General features: G+C 44.3%; 1 protein-coding gene across 6 annotated transcripts in view; it reads right to left on the bottom strand.

Annotated features, from left to right (window-relative positions):
* Positions 1–24,315, bottom strand: part of CLTCL1 (clathrin heavy chain like 1) — a 120,858-nt gene extending 96,543 nt beyond the window's left edge. For all 6 annotated transcript variants that reach the window (XM_058431368.1, XM_058431371.1, XM_032138574.2 and 3 more), the window contains exons 1-2: positions 24,190–24,315; positions 7,920–8,127 (exon numbers count right to left, since the gene is read on the bottom strand). In XM_058431368.1, the coding sequence (XP_058287351.1) occupies positions 7,920–8,127; positions 24,190–24,231 (250 nt within the window). In that variant the 5' untranslated portion in view covers positions 24,232–24,315. The remainder of the gene's footprint in view (positions 1–7,919; positions 8,128–24,189) is intronic.
* Positions 24,316–24,548: the final 233 nt, after the last annotated feature.

The raw sequence follows: 24,548 nt of genomic DNA, 5'->3' as shown, positions 1-24,548 counted from the left end.
TTATGTCAACATACTAGAAGACTTAGATAACCTGGATAAATTCCTAGAAAGACACGAATTACCAAAACTGACACAAGAAAACAGAAAATCTGAACAGATGCACAGCCAAGTAAGGAAGTTGAATTTGAAATTTAAAATCTTCCCACAAAGAAAACCCCAGGACCAAAAGGCTTTCACTGTTGAATTCTATCAAATACTCAAAGAAGACAGAAATAAATCCTTCACGGATTCTTTCAGAATATAGAGGAAGAAGGACCTCATTCTCTAAGGCCAACATTTGCCTAATTACAAAGTCATAAAAGGACATCACAAGAAAAGAAAACTATAGACCAATTATAAAAATAACAGAAAACCCTTAGAATATTAGTGAACAAAATCCAACAACATAAAAAAACCACCATACACCATGACTAAAAGAGATTTACCACAGGAATGCAAGGTTGGCTTAATGTCCAATAATTAATTTATGTAATACACCACACTAATAAAGGACACAAACCATGTGATCATCTCAGTAGACACAGAAAATACAAGGGAACTTCTCTAACTTGATAAAGGATTTATCTACCCCAAATCCACAGCCAACATCATATTTAATTGTAAAAGGCTAAAAACTCCCCCCTAAGGTCAGAAATAATTCAATGATTTCTGTTCTTGTCACTTCTGTTTAATACTGTACTGGGTATTCTAGCCGAGGCAATGTTGAAACAAACAGAATCTGGATTAGAAAGGAAGATGTAAAACTGTCCATTCACAGATAACATGATACAGTATGTAGAAAATGCCAAGGAATCCACTAAAAACTACAAGAATAAGTTTAATAAGTATATAGGATACAGAAAAAATATACAAAAATTATTTTATTTCTAGATACTAGCAAGAAACAATCCAAAAATAAAACTAAGAAAATAAGTCTGTATATAATAACATAAAAAAAGAATAAAATACTTGGGAATAAATTTAACAAAGAAGTACAAGATTTGCTCACTGAATATGCAAAACGTCACTGAAAGAAATTAAAGATCTAAATAAACAGAGACATTAAATGACTAGAAGACTTAATATTGTCAAGATAGCAATTCTTCCCAAATTGATAAATTCAATGTAATCTCTATCAAAGCTCCAGAAGGATTTTTGCAGGAATTCACAACTAAACCCAAAATTTATGTGGCAATTCAAAGGATCTCATTTCAAAGAGTTTCAAAAACTATTTTGAAAAACACTAAGTTGGAGTACCAACACTATCTGAATTCCAACTTACCATAAAGCTGCAACTATCAAGTAATCAGTACAAGAAAGGGCATAGATCTCGGTCGGGCACAGTGACTCACACCTGTAATCCCAACACTTTGGGGGGCTGAGGCAGGTGGATTACCTGAGGTCAGGAGTTCAAGACCAGCCTGGTCAACATGGGGAAACCCCATCTCTCCTACGCATACAAAAAACTAGCCAGGCGTGGTGGCAGGCACCTGTAATCCCAGCTACTTGGGAGGCTGAGGCAGGAGAATCGCTTGAACCCAGGAGGCGGAGGTTGCAATGAGCCAAGATTGTGCCCCTGCACTCCAGGCTGGGTGAGAAGAGCAAGACTCTGTCTCAAAAAAAAAAAAAAAGAATTAAAACTACACAACCATAGGCTAAACATTCTTAGCTATAACTCCAAAAGCATGATTCATTAAAGAAAAAAAAAGTAGGTAAGTTAGGCTTCATCAAAATTAGTAAGTTTTGTCCTTCAAAACATATCCTATGGTTTGAATGTTTTTTGTTCTCTCCAAAATGCATGCTGAAACTTAATTCCCAAGTGTTGGGAGATGGAGCCTTTTGGGAGGCAAGCCCTCATGTTCTCACAAAAGAGCTTGATGGAGGGAGTTAGGTTCCTTTTTGCCCTTCTGTCACAGTGTTCCTCCCCTCCAGAGGATGCAGCAACAGGGGCCATCTTGGAAGTGGAGAGTGAGCCCTTAACAGACACACCATCTGGTAGCACCTTAATCTTGGACTTCCCAGCCTCCAGAACTATGAGAAATAAGTTTCTATTCTTTATAGATTTCCCAGTGTCAGCCATTTCATTATAGCAGCACAAACAGACTAAGACAAGATGTCATTAGGAGAATGAAAAGACAAGGTACAGACTGGGAGAAAATACATATAAATCACGTAGCTGATAAATTATGTATATCCAGAATATATAAAGAACTCTTATAATTCAATAATAAGATGGACAACCCAATTAAGAACTGGGCAAAAGATTTAAATAAACATTTCTCAGAAAATATATATAAATGGTTAATAATCATATTTAAAAATAAAAGATATTTAACATAATTAGGCATTAGAGAAATACAAATTAAAACCACAAAATGCTAGTACACAACCACTGGAATTGCTATAATAAAAAAGATAGTATCAAGTGTTGGCATGGATGTGTGGAGAAACTGGCATCCTCATGCATTGCTGATGGGTACATAAAATGAGACAGTCACTTTGGAAAACAGCTGGGCAGTTTCTTAAAAAGCTAAACAGGGCCAGGCGCGGTGGCTCATGCCTGTAATTCTAGCACTTTGGGAGGCCAACGCTGGTGGATCACAAGGTCAGGAGATCAAGACCATCCTGGCCAACATGGTGAAACCTCATCTCTACTAAAAATACAAAAATTAGTCGGGCGTGGCAGCACATACCTGTAGTCCCAGCTACTCAGGAGGCTGAGGCAGGAGAATTGCTTGAACCCGGGAGGCGGAGGCTGCAGTGAGCCATGATAGTGCCACTGCACTCCAGCCTGGGTGACAGAGCAAGACTCCTCAAAAAAAAAAAAAAAAAAAAAAAAAAAAAGCTAAACAGGCCGGTAGTGGTGGCTCACGCCTGAAATCCCAGCACTTTGGGAGGCCAAGGGGGTGGATCATGAGGTCAGGACTTCAAGACCAGCATGGCTGAGATGGTGAAACCCTGTTTCTACAAAAAACACAAAAATTAGCCAGGCACAATGGCAGGTGCCTGTAATCCCAAATACTTGGGAGGCTGAGGCAGGATCATCACTTGAACCTGGGCAGCAGAGGTTACAGTGAGCCAAGATCATGCCCCTGCACTCCAGCCTGGATGGGCGATAGAGTGAGACTCCATCTCAAAAAAAAAAAAAAAAAAAAAAATTTGTTTTTTAAACAAATTTACCATATGATCCAGCAATTCTACTCCACCCAAGCACCCAAGAAAAATGAAAATATATGTCCACATGCACACATATGTTTATTACAGCACTATTTACAATAGCAAAGACATGGAACCAACCCAAGTGCCCATCAGTGATAGACTGGAAAATGTGGTACATATACACCATGGAATACTATGCAGCCACAAAAAGAAATGAGATCATGTCCTTTGCAGGGACATGGATGAAGGTGGAAGCCATCATCCTCAGCAAACTAACACAGGAACAGAAAACCAAACACTGCATGTTCTCACTCATAAGTGGGAGTTGAACAAGTGAACACATGGATACAGCGCGGGGCACAACACACACCAGGCCTGTCAGGGGAGTGGGGGGCGAGGAGAGGGACAGCATCATGACAAAGTTAATGAATGCAGGGCTTAAAACCTAAAGGATGGGTTGATAGGGGAAGCAAACCACCATGGCACATGTATACCTATGTAATAAACCTGCATGTTCTGCACATGTATCCTGGAACTTAGATTAAAAAAAAAAGAAATTGCAGAACAACAACAACAAAGAAAATATGTCCACACAAAGACTTGTCAGTGAGCATTGACAGCAGCAATATTCTTAATAGCTAAAAACTGGAAACAATCCAAATGTCCATCAACTAGTGAATGGAAAAACAAAATGTGGCATATCCATACAATGAAACACTATTAGACAATAAAAAGGAACAAACTACTGATACGTGTTATAACATGGATGGACCTCAAAAACACTATGCTAGGTAAAGGAAGCCAGATGTAAAAGACTACATATTGTATGATTCCATTTATTTGAATTGTCTACAAGAAAATCTGTTGAGGAAAAAAACAGATGAGTTGCTGCCTCGGGCCGGGAGTAGGAGTGGGAATGGTTCTAAACAGGCATGAGGAAACTTTCTGGGGTTGCAGACATGTTCCAAAACTATATTGTAGAGATGATTCCACAACTCTATGAATTCACTAAAAATCACCAAGAAGGAGTGAATGTTGGTCGGGCACGGTGGCTCATGCCTGTAATCCCAGCACTTTGGGAGGCTGAGGCAGGTGGATCACAAGGTCAGGAGATCGAGACCATCCTGGCTAACATGGTGAAACCCCGTCTCTACTGAAAATATAAAAAATTAGCTGGGTGTGGTGGCGGGCGCCTGTAGTCCCAGCTACTCGGGAGGCTGAGGCAGGAGAATGGTGTGAACCTAGGAGGCGGAGGTTGCAGTGAGCCAAGACCACGCCACTGCACTCCAGCCTGGGTGACAGAGCGAGATTCCATCTCAAAAAAAAAAAAAAAAAAAAGAATAAGTGAATGTTATGGTATGTAAATTATACTTGAAAAAAGCAGACAAAGAAAGATATAAAAAAAAAATCTGGATCAAAAATTCTTGGTGGTACACTGTCAGGATGGGGGTACCTTTTAGTGTCAAGCAGCCTTAGATCACTGAGGAAATTTCCTCTAGCTTGAAAACTTGTCAAGTTGTCCTTAGCCTGGTTTAAATGAACATGTGTTTATGAGGCACAAAATATTCAGCATCACTAAAAGGACCAAAAAAGGACCAGCCTTCTTTGGGAAATACTTCAGGTCAGACTTAAGTAGTCAAGGTGAGGAGGGGGCCTCCAGGCGGTGCCATTCCCCCTCTTCTATCCCCCATTGAGCTCAGTGCCAACTCTGCCGCACAGGCACTAGATTAGCCTATACTCCATCTACTTCTAAAAATTAAGAGAAAAAAGGTAAAAGTTTGTAAAAAAAGATAACATAAATACTGAAAAGGTAATGTGATATGGTTTGGCTCTGTGTCCCCACTCAAATCTCATCTCAAGTTGTAGTTCCCAGTGTTGGAGAGGGACCTGGTGGGAGGTGATTGGATCATGGAGGCAGATTTCCCCCTTGCTGTTCTGGTGATAGTGAGTGAGTTCTCACGAGATCTGATGGGTATAAGTGTGTGTGTGGCTACTCTGGACACCCTGCCTATGGGTTAGCCCTGCTCTGCAAGGAGCAGTTAAAAAAAAGTGTGTGTGTATGGCACTCCCCCTTTTGTTCTCTCTCTACTGCTCCACTACAGTAAGACATGCTTGCTTCCCCTTCACCTTCTGCCATGATTATAAGTTTCCTAAGGCCTCCTAGCCAAGCTTCCTATATAGCCTATGGAACTGTGAGTCAATTCAACCTCTTTTCTTCATAAATTATCCTGTCTCAGGTAGTTCTTTATAGCAGTGTGAGAACGGACTAACACACAATGTTTCATAATAAAATTGAGAATATCATACCTGGGCCAGTAATGCAAGGTATCTGCCAACTTTCCCTATAAAAGGACATAAAAGACCTCTGTCTGTTTGTTTTGTTTTGTTTTGTTTTTACAACTCCTCATAAAAACCATTCTTGGCCAAGTGAGGTGGCTCATATCAGTAGTCTCAGGACTTTGGAAGGCTGAGGTGAGAGGATCATTTTAGGCCAGGAGTTTGAGATCAGCCTGGGCAACATAGATACCATCTCTACAAAAAATGTTTAAACATTAGCTGGGCATGGTGGCACGTGCCTGTAGTCCTAGCTACTTCGGAGGCTGAGGCAGGAGGATCGTTTGAGCCCAGGAGTTCAAGGCTGCAGTGAGCCATGATCACATCACTGCATTCCTACCTGGATGACAGAGAGAGACCTGATCTTAAAACAAACAAATAAAAAACATTCCTAGTTCAGGAGCAAAAAGCAGACCATTTGCCAATCCCTCAGTTAAGGTGTTCCACTAAAATCATAAGCAACAGATGAGTAATTCTGCCACCACTTCATGCTCTTTAAGTCAAAGGCAAAATGTATCTGGTTTTAAAGAATTCACCACAAATCCATCAGCAAAGAAAGTATGAACAGAGACTGGGTACCGGGTAAGTGAATCTGCTCCAGGCTTCTCCAGAAAGCCGGGCAATGACGTGGGCTGAGTATCTCTGAGCACCTTGGGAGGTCACGGCCAGGCATGAGGACAGGCTGCAACCCTAACTCCCCAGTTCCCCATGGCGTGTGTTCTCTCCCACTGCAACAATAAACCCACCTTGTTCAACTGCAAGTGTGTTCCTGGTGGTCTTTGGCTGGAAGAGATTGACAATATCTAACTATTGCGTTCTCTTTACTCCCCGACTCCACACCACAACACACACACACACACCCTAGGAGCTCCGCACTGCACATTGTTAAAGAGAACTGTACCAGAAAATCAGGAAGACTAAAATGCAGATCATTTCTGAGACCTGCTGAGAACACTAAACAGCAAACAAAACCGCAAACAACATGCTAAATAAGGTCTCTCAAAAGTACTACAACAAGGCTGGGTACAGTGGCTCATGCCTATAATCCAAGCACTTTGAGAGGCCAAGGCAGGAGGATCACTTGAGGCCAGGAGCTCAAGACCAGCCTGAACAACATGGTGAGACCCCCTTCTCTATAAATATTTTTTTTAAGTACTACAACAACATAAAATGCAGAAAAGGGCGACACTACAAGGCAAATATTCCATCAAAAACAGCCAAGGGGTAAATGACAAAGTAAGAGAAAGATAAAAGCATCATTAATATCCCATAATTGTAATAATTTCTAACCAAAATAGTTTATACTGCTTACACTATATGTTCAAATAATTACTTTGACAAGATTACAAGGGAAAAGGTAGGGTTGGTAATAGAACAAAGATCCTTTCGAATAAAAGAATTTCAGTTATTTCTTTTTAAACAGAAAGGTCTTATGTCCTTCTACCTCCTGAAATGACCAAGTAGACACTATTTCTGTAACAAAATAGAAGCCTAGGCAAAGCTAATATTTGGCATTCACAAATTTTAGGTCCAGAAACAGTTTTTGCTTTTCTTTTTTTTTTTTTTGAGACCGATTTTTGCTCTTGTTGCCCAGGCTGGAGTGCAATGGCGCGATCTCTGCTCACCGTAACCTCCACCTCCCAGGTTCAAGAGATTCTCCTGCCTCAGCCTTCCTGAGGAGCTGGGATTACAGGCATGCGCCACCACGCCCAGCTAATTTTTTGTATTTTTAATAGAGATGGGGTTTCTCCATGTTGATCAGGCTAGTCTTCGAACTCCCAACCTCAGGTGATCTGCCCGCCTCAGCCTCCCAAAGTGCTGGGATTACAGGCATGAGCCACTGCGCCCAGCCCAGTTTTTGCTTTTCAAAGTAAGTGATAACTGCATTTCACACAAAACATTAAGCCTACTGCATACATAATCCTTTTATTTGCCAAATGAAGGCAATATAAGAAGATTCTATATTTTTCAAGATAACTAGAAGGCTTTAAGCACCCAAGACTCCCTGATTTCAAGGAAGTGAAATTCTATTAATTATCAGCTCCTCTATCATTGATGTGTTTCACAGGAGGAAAACCGCTGAGCCTGTGTCGTTGGATGACTGGAAGCACCACTGCAGCAGGCCCTCGGGCAAGGGGGCCACACAGCCTTCCTGGGAAACATGCACAGTGCTGTTGTGCGTTCCTAGTCGCATGAAGACAAAGTCCTGGGCATTTTCTTCCTCTCGGTGTGCCTGGCGCTGTGGGTGATGTAACCAAGAAGCTCCGGTGCTCAGGGGCCTCTTACTAGGGCACACTAAACATAACTTTTGCTAAAACTTTTGGAATTAAGTTGAATACTATTGATGAATACTTTGCCATGAACTTAGTGACACTTGTTCAATATTTAAGATAACAAAGCAGTTAAAATGAGATAAGATTCCTTTCTAATAATCCCATCGGGTTTACCTTTCAAAGCTATCACCTTAGAGGCTGGATTCATGATGGCACTCTCTGCAGAGATAGGCCGTCGGATCGGAGCCACTGGATCACTCATGTCAATGATCGTGACCTGTGCCTGCTCACCAACTTTCTCTCGGATACATATGAACTTGTCAGATTCCATGGTCAGTGTGCTGAATCCAATGTTGGTTGGATTAATTCCAAGGTTTTGGAGCTAAACAGAAAAAAAGCATTTGATTAAATTTTTTTCCTCTGAAATGGATTGACTAGCCAAAAGCAAAGGAGGAGGAGATGTTAAATAAAATTTAGAAAAAAGTTAACATTAGGTAAACACTTGAAGGAAACATTAGCTTGCTGTTCTACACCTGTAATAGATCCATCCAAGCCTGTGAATCAACTCTCAAGGGGATTACCAACCCACAGTGGAGATAAGACATGCGCAGGGTGACATTAGGCAGTGTCAAGGATGCCACAAGTGATACAGACAGGAGGACATGAGTTGGGGGTGAACTCCCAAAGAACACCATCAGATAAGGTGTCACAGATAAGCCCACCACTGAGGAGAGCTTTGGGAGGAAGGAGGTCTTGGAGAGGTGAAGGCAAGGGAAGTGGAAGGGAAAAAGGGAGGAAACACAAAACCTGATTTCTCTAAAAGGCAAGAAAAAAGAACTGGCCAAAAGTTTTTGCTTAAATATTTCCCTAGATATCATCAAATCTGTCTAAATCTGACTTGAATGAATTTCTAAGTCAGTGTGAATACTTCCTGGAGAGTCTGGGGTTAATAAGAAAGTCAGCAGGTTTGGCACATCTTCCAGGGCCGATGGATTGCTACTACTGTGTAAACTGAAACCACGCGCCTTTCTCCAAAGGCCATCTTATACGCAGTGCCTGGGCTAAATCAAGACCTGTTAATGGGATAAGCTTCAATGAAAAACTCTGGGAAAACACATACTCAATAAATGTTTATCACTCCCATAAAGCACCAAGCTTATTTCTATAAATTTCTCTGCTCTGACCTACCTACAAGACACCTTTATTTATTTATTTATTTATTTAACTTATTTATTTATTTATTTATTTGAGACAGAGTCTCACTCTGTTGCCCAGGCTGGAGTACAGTGGCGTGATCTCAGCTCACTGCAAGCTCTGCCTCAGTCATTCTCCTGCCTCAGCCTCCCAAGTAGCTGGGACTACAGGTGCCCGCCACCAGGCCCGGCTATTTTTTGTATTTTTTTTAGTAGAGACGGGGTTTCACCGTGTTAGCCAGGATGGTCTCGATCTCCTGACCTCGTGATCCGCCTGCCTCCGCCTCCCAAAGCGCTGGGATTACAGGCGTGAGCCACTGCGCCTGGCCGACACCTTTATTTTTAAACACTGTTCTGTTCAGCCCCAATTCTACTGCTACTGATTGGACCATTTAACATCTGTTACCTTGTGTAACCTTGAAAAGGCTCACACTAGCAACAAAGATCAAAGATCATGGACCACTGCGTTAAAATCACACCACCCTTTGGAAGGAACACAAGTGAGACTGTTCATACTGAGAGTATAATTCAGGACGGTGCCTTATTTGTCTTTTGTAGCAGAGTCTAGCACATATTGGATGTTCTAGCTGCTGAGTGGAGCAGGCTACAGGACCACAAATCACTTCATCTCATCTTCCTGTTAACCCACTGAGACAAGTATCTCACACACACCTTACACTTGGGAAAAACAAAGTGTTGGGGTTAAGAAATCTTTCAGAAATTACAAAGCTGGGCCGGGCGCGGTGGCTCACGCTTGTAATCCCAGCACTTTGGGAGGCCGAGGCGGGCGGATCACGAGGTCAGGAGATCGAGACCACGGTGAAACCCCGTCTCTACTAAAAAAAAATACAAAAAATTAGCCGGGCGTGGTGGCGGGCGCCTGTAGTCCCAGCTACTCGGAGAGGCTGAGCCAGGAGAATGGCATGAACCCGGGAGGCGGAGCTTGCAGTGAGCCGAGATTGCGCCACTGCACTCCAGCCTGGGCGACAGAGCGAGACTCCGTCTCAAAAAAAAAAAAAAAAAGAAATTACAAAGCTGATTAATGATTAATGATGGAGCTAGGTATAATAAAGCCTGTGTTCTGACCACAATACTGAGTTGTTTGAAATTCATATTCCATTTTAACACAGAAAAGATAAACTAAGTGGTGATTATGTTCCCAAATGAGTCCACCAAAACAAACAAAAAACACATATAACAGCAAAAAAAATTACTTCATAACTGTAGTGAAATAATTTTTTAAAAAATAGAACTTGCCAGTTGATATTGCCATTATTACAAGAAAGTCCCTTCATGTTACAACCTTGGGTCATAGCAAAGAAAATAATGCTAGGAGTGGTTTATTAAGGATAGGAAAAATCAAAGTATTTTTCCTGTTCTCACACATCACTCAACACAAGACTTCCAACGCCAGATGTGGTGGGGTTTCTCCAGCAGACACCACCTAGATATCCTACAATTTAATTCAATTCTGACAGTATCTACCTGGAAATAGTATCAGATCCCACAGGTTGAGGGCTCAGTCCTATAAGACTGACTCCATTTCAGACACTAATCGCAAGCCCCAGGCTGTGGCCTGTACTTCTGACCATTCAGCTATAAAGCAGGGTTCCCATGACCTTCTTCTTGGGTTTGACTGATTTGTTGGAGTGGCTAACAGAACTCAAGGAAACACGTTTCTCATTTATTACAAAGGATATTACAAAGGATACTGATGAACCGCCAGATGGAAGAGGCGCATAGAGAAAGGCACAAGGGGTGTCCTTGCCTTTTCCAGCACACCGCCCTTGAGGAACCTCCATGTGTTCAGCTATCATGAAGTTCCCGACATCTATCTACACATCAGCATCACACTATTTTATTTATGGAGGTTTTGTAACATCTGGTAGGGCCTGCCGTCCTCAGCACTTGTTACTTTTGGAATTTTCTTAGGTATTATATTTTACTTAACTTTTTTTGTAAGTCTAAAAAAAATTCAAGCCCCAAAATAAGAATATGGGGGTCATCTGTGGCAGGCGAAGTCATGAGACTGGATGGAAGCACCAAGAGAGACCGTGAAGTGAATGGCTTGGGAGCCCAGGGCACAGAGCCCCAGGACACACCAAGGCTTAGAAGGGAGGCAGAGGAACAGCCCATGAAGATGGTCATAATTTACTTAAGTAAAGTTAACATATTTAAGTAAACCAAGAATAAAAGACAACAGAAGTCCCACAAGCGCAACCACTGATACTTAGTAAACCAGGAAACCACATTATCACAACCAAAGAAAACCTCCCAGTCTCACCACCTTTCTCACAAATAAGCCATGTTCAAACTCCATCATCCTCTCCTAGTTTAGTTCCCTGCTGGCTTATACAACAACATCCAAGGTCATAAATTCCTGGAGGACACAGATCAGATTAGTGGGGTTTTTGTTTTGTTTTGTTTTTGAGACGGAGTCTAGCTCTGTCCCCCAGGCTGGAGTGCAGTGGCATGATCTCGGCTCACTGCGACATCCGCCTCCCGGGTCCAAGCGATTCTCCAGCTTCAGCCTCCTGGGTAGCTGGGATTACAGGCACTCGCCACCATGCCCAGCTATTTTTTGTATTTTTAGTAGAGACGGGGTTTCACCATGTTGGCCAGGCTGCTCTCGAACTCCTGACCTGTGGTGACCCACCTGCCTTGGCCTCCCAAAGTGCTGGGATTACAGGCTTGAGCCACTACAACTGGACAGATTAGTGTTATTTACTCTGTCTGCAATTAATAGAAAAATCCTGAAAAATAGAATAATACAAATGCCCTAGAAGTTACAATATTTATTTATTTATTTGAGACAGTCTCGCTGAGATGCCCATGCTGAAGCGCAATGGCACAATCTTGGTTCACTGCAACCTCCGCTTCCCGAGTTCAAGCAATTCTCCTGCCTCACCCTCCCGAGTAGCTGGGACTACAGGCATGTGCCACCATACTCGGATAATTTTTGTAATTTTTAGTAGAGACGGGGTTTCACCATATTGGCTAGGCTGGTCTTGAACTCCTGACCTCAAGTAATTTGCCTGCCTTGGCCTCCCAAAGTGCTAGGATTTACAATATTTATTAATAAAACAGAGGACAGTGGGATTCCAGAAGATAAGACTGCTGCATTTGAGGTTTCCCCTCCAAATTCTACAACATTATCCATCAGATTTGTGAGCCCTTTGAAAAGAAAAACATGAATACCTGCAATCAATATGGGCTCACTAAGAAGTCATGCCAAACCAATCTAATTTTCTTGAAGCCAAGTAAATGTGATAGAATAAATCTTCATTTCAGCAAAGTATCTGGCTTACCTCTGCTGAGGTAGCCAAAGTAACTTTCATGGATAATCAGTCCCCCTACCCCAAGCCTTTTATCTGTGGCATGCTTATAGAATAGAGAGCTTTGCTTTGTGTTAGTTATTCATATTTACTTAATCTCTTGTTTCTTCTCAGAGTCAAATTCATTTTGAATCCATCAAATCCATTTAGCACATAAAAGCCCAAACAATGTATGAAACAAAAGACTCTTGGAATGAGGTGGAAAAGCATGAGGTGAGCTTGTGTCCACAGCTGAACCGCACCTCAGTGGTGCTGGCCACATGGATCTCTGTCTGTCTGCTGCCAGGGCCCAGAGCTCTGACCTTAATCATCTGCTAGTCAATATTCTGAGTAATGACTCTAACCAAAGTCATATACAGGGACTGTTTTATCGGCTAAGGGTATGCTTTGAGACTGTCAATATACTAGAGTAACAATCAGAATCTTAACAGATTTGAAAGGACTATGAAATTAAAAAGATAAATGTACACAAATAAAATACTACATTTGTGTTAAGTATAAAAAAATAAGATCAAAGCTTGCTTCAAAAAGCAGCTCTAATACATAAAATGTCAACCAAATGCAATGCATAGGCCTTCTTTGGATGCGGATTCAAATAAACCAAATGTATAAAAAAGCATTTGAGACAAATAGAGAAACAACACTGACAAGATACTGGATGATACTGAGAAACTACTGATTTTTTTTTTCAGTGTGATGTTATTAGAGTTAAAAAATAAAGAATTCTTAGTGTATATCAATGGATGAATAGATAAGCAAAATGTGTTATACGCATGCAATAGGATTATTATTCAGCCTTAAAAAGGAAGGAAATTCTGACACATGCTACAACATGAATGAACCTTGAGGTCATTATGCTAAGTAAAAAAAAAACAAGGTCTGGTGAGGTGGCTCACGCCTGTAATCCCAGCACTTTGGGAGGCTGAGGCGGGTGGGTTGCTTGAGGTCAGGAGATCGAGACCAGCCTGGCCAACATGGTAAAACCCTGTCTCTACCAAAAATACAAAAATTAGCCAGGCATAGTGGTGGGCGCCTGTAATCCCAGCTACTTGGGAGGCGGAGGCAGGAGAATCACCTGAACCCAGGAGGTGGAGGTTGCAGTGTGCTGAGACTGTGCCACTGCACTCCAGCCTGGGCAACAGAGCGAGACTCCATCTCAAAAAAAAAAACAAAAAAAAAGACAGTCACACAAAAAGACAAATATTGTATGATTCCATTGATATTCCAGTATATAGAATAGACAACCTATAGAGACAAAAAGTAGATGGGGTTGGGGGGAGGAGTCTGAATGGGGAGTCATTTCTTAACAGGTATGGAGCACCCATTTTACAAGATGAAAAGAGTTTTGGGCTGGGCGCGGTGGCTCACACCTGTAATCCCAGCACTCTGGGAGGCCAAGGCGGGCGGATCATGAGGTCAGGAGATTGAGACCATCCTGGCTAACACAGTGAAACCCCGTCTCTACTAAAAAAAAATCCAAAAAAATTAGCCAGGCATGGTGGCGGGCGCCTGTAGTCCCAGCTACTCAGGAGGCTGAGGCAGGAGAATGGTGTGAACCCGGGAGGTGGAGCTTGCAGTGAGCCGAGATGGCGCCACTGCACTCCAGCCTGGGCAACACAGCGAGACCCCGTCTCAAAAAAAAAAAAAAAAGAAAAGAGTTTTGGAGATGGATGGTGGTGATGGCTGCACAACAATTTGAATGTACTTAATATCGCTAAAGTGTACACCTAAAAATGGTTCAGATGATAAATTTCATGTTATGTATATTTTACCACAATTTTAAAACTTGGAAAAAAATAAAGAGTTCTCTCTTGGAGACACATCCTAAAGTGTTTAAGGATAAAACAAGATGTCTGGAATTAGCCTCAATAAAATTTGGCAGTGATTGGAGATGTAAGTAAAACAAAGCTGGCCACGTATTGGTAAGCAATCATTCTTGGTCTTGTCGACCTATCCAGATTTTCCAGCTTTAGCAGAATAGGATTGGATGCTCTCCAGACAGAGCAGTGCACTTAAGTGGGCCTGGGTTTTCTAAATTGTCATTTTGTTCTCAGTTTGGGGATCAATGTTGGGTTAATACGGTGACATTCTGATTTCAACTCCAAATATCAGGAACTGGTAACCCTAAATAATTTGTATCCAATCTCTTGAGCATAGTGGGTTCTTAAATAATAGTAGTTGAGTCAAGTTCCTTATCTAAGAGCATACATACACATGTATGGCATTTGAAAAAGGTAAAAGTCCCTCACAAATAAGACAGTGTTTTAACATCTGAGAAGAGTGGATCCAAAAATAAGATAAAGACTATTATAATCAGATTAAATTAAGACAGTAGTTCTCAACCAGGAGTGCTATTCTGCATTCTTCAGAAATGGGAAAGGGGCGGCCGGGCACGGTGGCTCACGCCTGTAATCCTAGCACTTTGGGAGGCCGAGGTGGGCAGATCATAAGGTCAAGAGATGGAGACCATCCTGGCCAATATGGTGAAACCCCGTCTCTGCTAAAAATACAAAAATTAGCCAGGCATGGTGGCGTGCACCCGTAGTCTCAGCGACTCGGGAGGCTGAGGCAGGAGAATTGCTTCAACCCAGGAGGCGGAGGCTGCAGTGAGCCAAGATCGCGCCACTGCACTCTAGCCTGGCGACAGAGCAAGACTCTGTCTCAAAAAAAAAAAAAAAAAGAAAAGAAATAGAAATAGGCAAGGGGTTCAGGCACAGTGGCTCACACCTATAATCCCAGCACTTTGGGAGGCCAAAGCGGGTGGATCACTTGAGATCAGGAGTTCAAGACCAGCCTGGCCAACATGGTGAAACCCCGTCTCCACTAAAAATACAAAAATTAGCTGGGCCTGGTGGCATGTGCCTGTAATCCCAGCTGCTCAGGAGGCTGAGGCAGGAGAACCTGGGAGGTGGAGGCTGCAGCAAGCCAGGATCACTCCACTGCACTCCAGCCTGGGCGACAGAGTGAGACTGTCTCAAAAAAAAAAAAAAAGAAAAAAGAAAAGGAAAAAGAAAAAAAGAAATGGGAAAGGGTAGTTTTAATAGTACAATGAGTGGGGAACTCACTCCCTATTCATTTAGTCAGGAATGCTCAATACAGGACAATCCCACAAAAATAACTTTTCCATCTAAGATGCCAGATACTACTGTGAGTTTTTCTCCATATGCAGGAACTAAGTCCCAGAAAAGTGATGTGCTGAAAAGCCAGGTTTTTTCTTTTTTTCTTTTTTTTTTTTTTTAGACAGAGTCTCACTCTGTCACCCAGGCTGGAGTGCAGTGGCACGATCTCGGCTCACTGCAACCTCTGCCTCCTGGGTTCAAGTGATTCTCCAGCCTCAGCCTCCCAAGTAGCTGGGACTACAGGTGCCTGCTACCACACCTGGCTAATTTTCATATTTTCAGTAGAGACTGGGTTTCGCCACATTGGCCAGATTGGTCTCAAACTCCTGACTTCAAGTGATCCACCCCCCTTGGCCTCCCAAAGTGCTGGGATTATAGGCGTGAGCCACAGCGCCTGGCCCAGGTTTGTTTTTTTTTTCACTAGTTAGTAGAAATAACCAAGGATTCCTGATCCCTAGTATATTATTCTGATAGGTAACCTAGCTACACATTTTTAAAAAATTTTTTCTTTCTTTTTTTCTTTCTTTTAAGACAGAGTCTCGCTCTGTCGCCAAGGCTGGAGTGCAGTGGTGCAATCTTGGCTCACTGCAAAGTCTGCCTCCCACACTCAAGCGATTCTCATGCCTCAGCCTCCCAAGTAGCTGGGAATACAGGTGTCCACCACTGCACCTGGCTAATTTCTATATTTTTAGTAGAGACAGGGTTTTACCACGTTGGCCAGGCTGGTCTTGAACTCCTGGTCTCAAGTGATCCACCTTCCTCAGCCTCCCAAAGTGCTGGGATTACAGGCATGCACCACTGCACTGGACCTTAGCTACACATTTAAAATGGCATATATAAGAGTTAACTAAAGAAAGGTAAAGAGGATGCTGTCTAATAATCCTTTTCAGCTCTCAAAGCATGCAATTAAATCAATCAAAATTCAAATCTGACACTGGGCGCCAGACATTGTGGCTCATGCCTGTAATCCCAGCACTTTGGGAGGCCAAGGCAGGTAGATCACTGGAGGTCAGGAATTCGAGACCAGCCTGGTCAACATGGTGAAGCCCTGTCTCTACTAAAAATAACGAAACTTAGCTGAGCATGGTGGCACACGCCTGTGGTCTCAGCTACTCAGGAAGCTGAGGAATGAGAATCGCTTGAACCCGGGAGGCAGAGGCTGGAGTGAGCCAAGATTGTGCCACTGCACTCCAGCCTGGGTGACAGAGATAGACTCTGTCTCAAAAAAAAAAAAAAAATCTGACACTGGGGAATGTGCAAAAAGAAATTACTCATCTGATAGTCCTGTGGTTTCTATGTATAAGGGGCTTAAGGAAGATGTCTACCTGGGAGGACTACAACTGTGTTTATACAAGAGTATTAGTGAGAACATCAACTGCCTACATCAGTGAAGCCAGAATGCTTAAGTTGCACTGAACATCCCCATGTTTTCACAACTCTGTGGACACCAATATTTTTTCTTTCTGTATCTGTCTCCTTCCCAGTCTCACTCACTGCTTTATCCTTGTGCCTAGCATATGGATGGTAAACAAGTAGTAAAACAAATTACTTGTTTCAGGGCAGTAAAATTTAGTTCATCTACAGTTTTTAAAACATATTTTGAGGGCCGGGCGCGGCAGCTCATGCCTGTAATCCCAGCACTTTGGGAGGCCGAGGCAGGTGGATCACCTGAGGTCAGGAGTTGGAGACCAGCCTGGCCAACATAATGAAACCCCATCTCTACAAAAATACAAAAATCAGCCAGGTGTGGTGGCGGGCACCTATAATCCCAGCTACTTGGGAGGCTGAAACAGGAGAATCACTTGAACACGGGAGGCGGAGGCTGCAGTGAGCCAAGACCACGCTATTGCATTCCAGCCTGGGCAACAAGAGTGAAACTCCGTTTCAAAAAAATAAATGGGCCAGGTGCAGTGGCTCACACCTGTAATCCCAGCACTTTGGGAGGCTGAGGTGGGCGGATCACGAGGTTAAGAGATCAAGACCATCCTGGCCAGCATGGTGAAACCCCATCTCTACTAAAAATACAAAAATTAGCCAGGCATGGTGGCACGCACCTATAGTCCCAGCTACTCAGGAGGCTAAAGCCAGGAGAATCGCTCGAACCGGGGAGGCGGAGGCTGCAGTGAGCTGAGATCACGCCACTGCACTCCAGCCTGGTGGACAGAGCAAGACTCTGTCTCAAGAAAATTTTTAAAAACCACATATTTTATATTTGAAACTTATGCTGGGCACGGTGGCTCAGGCCTGTAATCTCAGCACTTTGGGAGGCTGAGGCGGGTGGATCATGAGGTCAGAAGATCGAGACCATCCTGGCTAACATGGTGAAACCCCATCTCTACTAAAAATATAAAAAATTAGCCGGGTATGGTGACGGGTGCCTGTAGTCCCAGCTACTCAGGAGGCTGAGGCAGGAGAATAGCATGAACCCGGGAGGCAAAGGTTGCAGTGAGCTGAGATTGTGCCATGCACTCTAGCCTGGGAGACAGAAAGAGACTCCGTCTCAAAAAAAAAAAAAGAAACTTACCAAAGAGCCTTTCCTAGCCTAAAGAGGGAGCTCTGTAAAGAAAGCCTGTAAAGAATGTTGACACTAAGGTCTTTTCCAGAACTTACATTCTAGGAGTAGGTTAGTTCAGGGATAGTTAACTACATTTATATAATGCTTTACAGAACTTCTCTCAAATTACACTATTACAGGTTTTCTTTAACACCAGTGCACAAGACTCTATATTTATCCCAGTTAAATGTCAACTAGCTGGATTCCGGCCTGTCAAGATCTATCCAATTCTAATTTCGTCACTGAACTTTGCTATCCCAGCTTTGTGGCATCCTTCTTCAGCCTGCCAAGAGTGATGGTCATCTCCCTGGCATGGAGGCCAGCAGCCGGCCTCAAGAGAAGCGGAAGAAAATGCAGGAGAAGAGCCTGCAAACTCAGTAAAGTCTCAGTGAAGAAGCAAAGGAAGGAAAAATCAGACAGATTGCAGAAAGATTCCCCTTTAGAGAAGGGGGTGACAGGGTGCCAGCAACTACTACCCTACGGAATACTGATAAACAACATGTCAGATAGATGCAGTGATCTGTCTGTGATCCTACGGGAGGATCTTCAGTGTGTTAAGTTATAAAAGCAAAGGGCAGAAGCATATTTAAAGCAGGATTCTTTTGAACATTTTTGGAAGGATATGGTGGCTTCGTTTATAGTGGTTTCCCCTGGGGAGAGACAGCCAGAGGCTGAACTGAAAGATTTTATTTCCCATCAGACTTGCCCCTGCAACAGAAATATGCGAGCGGAGAGGAACCTTGACTCAGATCCTCCTAGGACTTAATTCTTTCAACCCAACTAAAAAAGCACTGGTTTGTGCAGCTTAGGCATTCTGAACATTTAAATGTTCTATGGTGAAGATCTGTTTTTCCAAAGAGTCCCCATTCAAATTCATTTACTCTTTGGTCACCCACAATGCCACAGCGGTAGGCACTCCCACAAGGCTCACCCTCCCAGACACCCTGGCTGAGGCAGGTTACTCTCCTTGCTTTGTAAATAAACAAGTCAGAAGGCAACTAACTGGCCAGTATGTATTTCCAATACCAGGAGCAGTGGTAGGCCAATAGGCAAAATTTAACAGTTTACATGGTATCTTAAAATGACATTTTACACTGGGATGCAATCATTTTAGGACGCAATGAGCCAACTGCTGTCTTAGTACATCAAAAACCAATTCACAAAATGAGATAGCTACAAAATGGCAACATAAACCAAATATGGACTGGACTACTATGGGTACGTGTCCCCTTTTGGAGCATGACCCCCAGAAGCCTCTCCATACACACATGGGTGTGTGTGGATGGGAACTGTTTTCAGTTCAAGCTCAATCTACACCTTCAAAGTTTTACTTTCCCCCATCTTTCCTGAATGATTAATATTGACTAACATGTAGAAGGCTGTTTCACCTGGGCTGTGTGTGAGACTCACCTGGGAAGGAATACCAAAGCTCCATGTCCACCACTCAGAGCTTTGGATTTAACATCCAGCAGAAATATGTTTAAAGCTGCAGGCCATTCTCACATGCAGCCTAGGTAGAGAAGCACTGATAAAGATCTTAACCGTCTTTCTCCTACAATTCTAATGCTCAAGGTCTCTACACCTGTTTCAAACACCACCTCAGAGACACTTTGAGGGAACATGTTTACGTTTCCTGTGTATTGAGCTATGACACATTTCACAGCTTACAAACTTGGAGCTGCTTTTTTGATAAAGCTGGGGGGAATTACTTAGGGCTCAAGAAAATTTTTATGTCACCAAACTATTCAGCCATTCCTCTTCTGAATCAAGATGTGTTAAGTTCTCAGCCCATCCTCAGATATTACAAACAGCAATACCCTTCCAACTCTGATATTTGAATATTTCTAAAAAGTTCAAATAGTAGCTCCCTGAGCTCACAATCCAGTAGAGAAAATGAACAGCTACAGTACCCTGGGAAGAGGGTCATTATGAGAGGAACCCCGAAGAGGCACAGAGGAAGAACTCCTAACTGACAAATCAGGGAGAGCTTCCAGAGACAGTGTCATTTCCACAGATACCAGAAGGCTCAGTAGGAGTCAGTGAGTAAAGAGGGGTGAGAGGAGAATGTGTTCTCGCAAGGACTCAAAGGGAGTGGCAGCAGAGTTGAGCAGGTGTTGGGCTGGGAAGAACAGCAAAGAGCACATGGGGATCAGCCTTTTCATGCCAGAGGAAACACGAAACCACTCCCTGAAGGACTTTAAGCAGATGCTCATCCTTGGAGAAGATCATGTTGCCTGTGTGCTGGAGAATGGATTGCAGGAGGGCAAGACTGGAAGTAGAAGGACAAAGCTAGCATGACCATCAAGGTGGGGAAGGATGGCATAGTTTAGGGAAACGGTAGTCATGATGACAGTGGCAGAACGATGCCAAAAGTAAACCGGAGAAAGGGACAACAGGATGGGGAAAACATATCCCAGGCTCCTGGCTGGACACTGGACAAGATACACATCTGGGGAGAAAGGGAACCCCATTTCTGAACACTGTGTTTGAGGAACCTGCTGACCATTCCCTGGCCTTCTTCAGTAGGCAGCTGTCACAATGGCAGCAACAGCTCACAAGGACACAGTGCTTTATAGCAGTCCCCTCCTATCCGTGGTTTTTTTCACACTTTGTTACCTATAGTCTGAAAATATTAAATGTAAGACCCCAGAAATAAACAATTCATAAGTTTTAAATTGCATGCCATTCTGCAGAGTGATGAAATCTTGCACTGGCCCACCCAGGATGTGAATTATCCCTCTGCCCAGCATATCCACGCTGTACACACTGCCAGCCCATTAGTCACTTAGTACCGGTCAGTTACCAGGTTGGCTGTTGCAGCATCACAGAGTTTGTGTTCAAGTAACCCTTAATTTACTTAATAATGGCCCCAAAATCCAGCAGTAGTGATGCTGGCATATTGTTATTATTGTTCTGTTTTATTATTAGTTATCATTGTTAATCTCTTACTGTGCTTAATATAAATTCAGCTTTATCATACATATGTATGCATAGGAAAAAAAGTATATAAAGGGTTCAGAACAATCTGCAGTTTCAGGCATCCTCTGGGGGTCTTAGAACATATTCCCCATGGGTAAATCGGGACTACTGTATTATGTACCAGTTATTATTTAATGCTTTACATTTATTAACTCAAAACCTCACAACTACCTTGTGAGATAAGAAGTATACCTTTTATCCTTATTTTATAGATGAAGATATAGAAGCATAAAAAAGCTATAAACATTGCCCTAAATCACACAGCCAGTAAGTGCCTGAGTCCACATTTAGTGCCTTCAGTTTGGCCTCAGTTTGTGCTCTTAACCAGGACCTGCTACTGCCTCTCACACACACAGCAGTGAAACTGTGAAAAGACTCAGATGGCTTGGGAACATCAAGCTTATGGGAATACATAAAATCACCAGCAGCATGTCCTGAATGAAAAAGTAGAGGGGCTCAAGACAGATTCTAAGCTCATGCACAAGAGCCACCCACGGGGCAGTGGGTGTGGGCAGAGAGGAAGTAGAAACCCTGGGAAACTGTGGGACCAAAAACAGTAGAGAAAAGACCCTCAGGAGGCAGTAAAGTGCAGCATCAAATGCGGCTGGACATCACAGAAGATGCGTGTGGTGTGATGGGCTTTATCTCATCTATTTCATCGCATCTTATTTTTTGAAATGGAGTCTCGGTCTGTTACCCAGGCTGGAGAGCAGTAACATGATTTTGGCTCACTGCAACCTGTGCCTCCCGGGTTCAAGAGATTCTCCCGCCTCAGCCTCCTGAGTAGCTGGGACTACAGGTGCGTGCCAACACGACCGGCTAATACGGTATTTTTAGTAGAGACAAGGTTTCACCATGTTGGCCAGGCTGGTTTCGAACTCCTGATCTCAGGTGATCCACCCATCTCGGCCTCCCAAAGTGGTGGGATTACAGGTATGAGCCACCATGCTCGGCCTGATTTTATTTTTTACAGCAAAGATTAGCCAACTGCAGCCTGCTTTTGTATGGCTAAACTAAAAATCGTTTTCATATTTTTAGAAGGTTAAAAATGTAAGAATATGGGACAGAGACAGAATGTGGCCCTTACAAAAAAGCCTGCAGGATGACTTGTAACCTTGGCAAAAACAGATTTAGGAGAAAAAATGGGGACATAAGCCAGACTGCAGGTTACCGGGGAACATAAAAATAATGAGGCGCTAAAGCAGCTCTTTCATGACATCCAGCTATGAGAGAAGAGCTTCGTGGGGACAAGAGCTGGGGAAGAAGTTTGCTGGTCGTACAGATGGAAGAGAGGTGAGCATTGCCCAACACAAACAGGAAGAAACCACAAGACGAAAGGATGAAAATACAGGAAAGGGAGGCTATGACTGAACAAGGCTCCCTATATAGGGAAGAAGGATACCAGATCCAGAGCATAGACAAGAAAAGACACCTACTTTTGAGGTAACAGGAAGGCAGGAAAGGGTGACTGCAGACAAACATCTAAGTCTGCAGCCATAAAGGTGAGAAACATCCCAGTTATGGCTTCAGTTTTCTCCAAGTCATCTGCTGGTTGCAAGGCAGGAGTGGTAGGATCAGGGATTTAAGGAACAGGCTGAAGTTTTGAAATGTCTGTAGTGAAGGCAGTGTGTGCTGACTCAGTGTGTGCTCTACAGAATGCAGAGCAGCCTCAAAGACCCAAGTCAGTGTTGGAGACCACAAACCACAGACTTTCATTCACGTGGCTGCCCACCACAAGCCACAAGCATTTTCCAGATAATGGAACACATCAACTCTGACGGACATTACAAATCCTGATGGACATCAGAAACTCTGACGGACACCTAAAATGCCTTGTTGCTTTCTTGCCCTTTGAAAAGCACATATTTAGATAGTGGTTAAGCCCAGGCATTGGAGTCAGACCTGGGTTAGAACTCAAGTTTTGTCACTTACTAGCCATGTAACTTTAGCTGAATGAATTATAATATTAACCTCGGTGACCCATGGTAGAAAAAGGATATCACTATCTGCCTCAGTTATCATGAGGATTAAATTAAATGAGATTTATAAAATACAATAGTCTAGTGAGTGGCAGGAGAAACGGCTCAGTAAATGATAACTACATCATCATCATTATTATGAGCAGCAGCAGTATTTTGCTACCTCAACATGACTGGCGCTGGCTCAGCTTAGTGGCAGAATGAAGCCCGGACAGATGTCAGGGCACTCCCACCTCCATACAACTTCCACTGTGTCACTAACCAAGTGACCCTGGCAGGATCCTCTGGATATCAAGTTTCCAGTCTGCAGAATGAGGGGACTGGACTGCACTACACAGTTCCCAAGGCCTTTCCCGTCTGCATCTAGGGCTAATAGTGCTCTGCACTGTGAAAATAGGAACTTTCAAGCAAGCACGTTCCTCGATGTAGTCAAAAAGACTTGAGTCTGAATCCTGTTCTTAGTGAATGAAGATGAGTTCTTTAACACTTTTGAGACACGGTTTCCTCATCTAGAAAAGAGTAAGCGAATCGCAACGAATGGGAGTGTGATGATTTAACACAGAGCACTCAGGAAGGAGCCGCTGGCGATCCCTCCTCTGCCGCACCTCCCCGGGTAAACGTGGGGACCAGCACCGCTCCCGGGCAGACCCGCCAGCGGCCCGCACGACGCCCGACCTGAGCCTTTGCTCGAAGCAGGGGGCCAGTCCTTATGTTCCTGAACACAAACAAACGAAGAACAAACTGGGACCTTATTAAAAAGGCAGACTTTGGGGGTGTTACTGCATTGAAAAGCCCTATTTAGGCTTGGCCCTGAGAAATTTTTCTCTTGGGTCACGCATGTTCACGGTCCTGCCAGGCGAAGCCGCCCTGGGGACGAAAACCGAGCACAGAGGCAAACTCAGGGGCGAATAAGGACCGCAGGACGCCAAGGGGGGGCGTGGAGCTGTGGGATCGGCGCGGCCCTCGGGTTGCCCTGCCTGCAGCGGGTATCTCTGTGCCTCCTCGCGGGCACTGAGCGGGGCGTCCCAGGGGGCGTTCGCTTCCACCCCCACCGTTCCCCAGCCGGCCCCGCCGGTAACGGGCTTCGGCGACGGCATCCGAGCGGGTCCTCACGAGCGGCCGCCGCGCCCGGGACCCCGCAGCCCCAGCCCAGGTGGGAGGTCGGAAGTCGGCGCGGCCAGCTGGGCAGCGGCTCAGCGGGGCTGGCGGCGCGGGGTCAAGCCTAGGAGGCCGGCCCGGCGAAGGCGCGGCTGACAGGGCGGCCCCCCGGCCCGCCGGGCCTCACCTGGAAGTGCTCCTGAAAGCGAATAGGGAGGATCTGCGCCATGGCTGGTGAGGGACCTCGGCGGCGGCAGCGGCAGCGGCAGCGGCAGGGATGACCACCGACCCCTCGCGCGTGCTGACCGTTGGCGACGGCGCAGGCACAGTACCCCGGGCTCCCGGTCCCGGCCCCCGCCCTCCTCCCAGACCGCGCCCCGGCCCGCACCCACTCCCCCGCCCCTACCCCGTCCCCCGCCCCTACCCCGTCCCCCGCCCCTGTGCGGATCCCTCCGCCCGCTCCTAGGGTCCGCGGAAAGTAGTCCCGCGCGCCCGCTGCCCTGACGCGGTGTGTGCCAGCTACCCGAGTGAAAGGTTTTCGGGGGA

The sequence above is a fragment of the Hylobates moloch genome, unplaced genomic scaffold, assembly GCF_009828535.3.
Source record: "Hylobates moloch isolate HMO894 unplaced genomic scaffold, HMol_V3 SCAFFOLD_19, whole genome shotgun sequence".
Lineage (NCBI taxonomy): Eukaryota > Metazoa > Chordata > Mammalia > Primates > Hylobatidae > Hylobates > Hylobates moloch.
The sequence above is the reverse complement of the archived record's forward strand: the minus strand, read 5'-3'. Positions and strand labels throughout refer to the sequence as shown.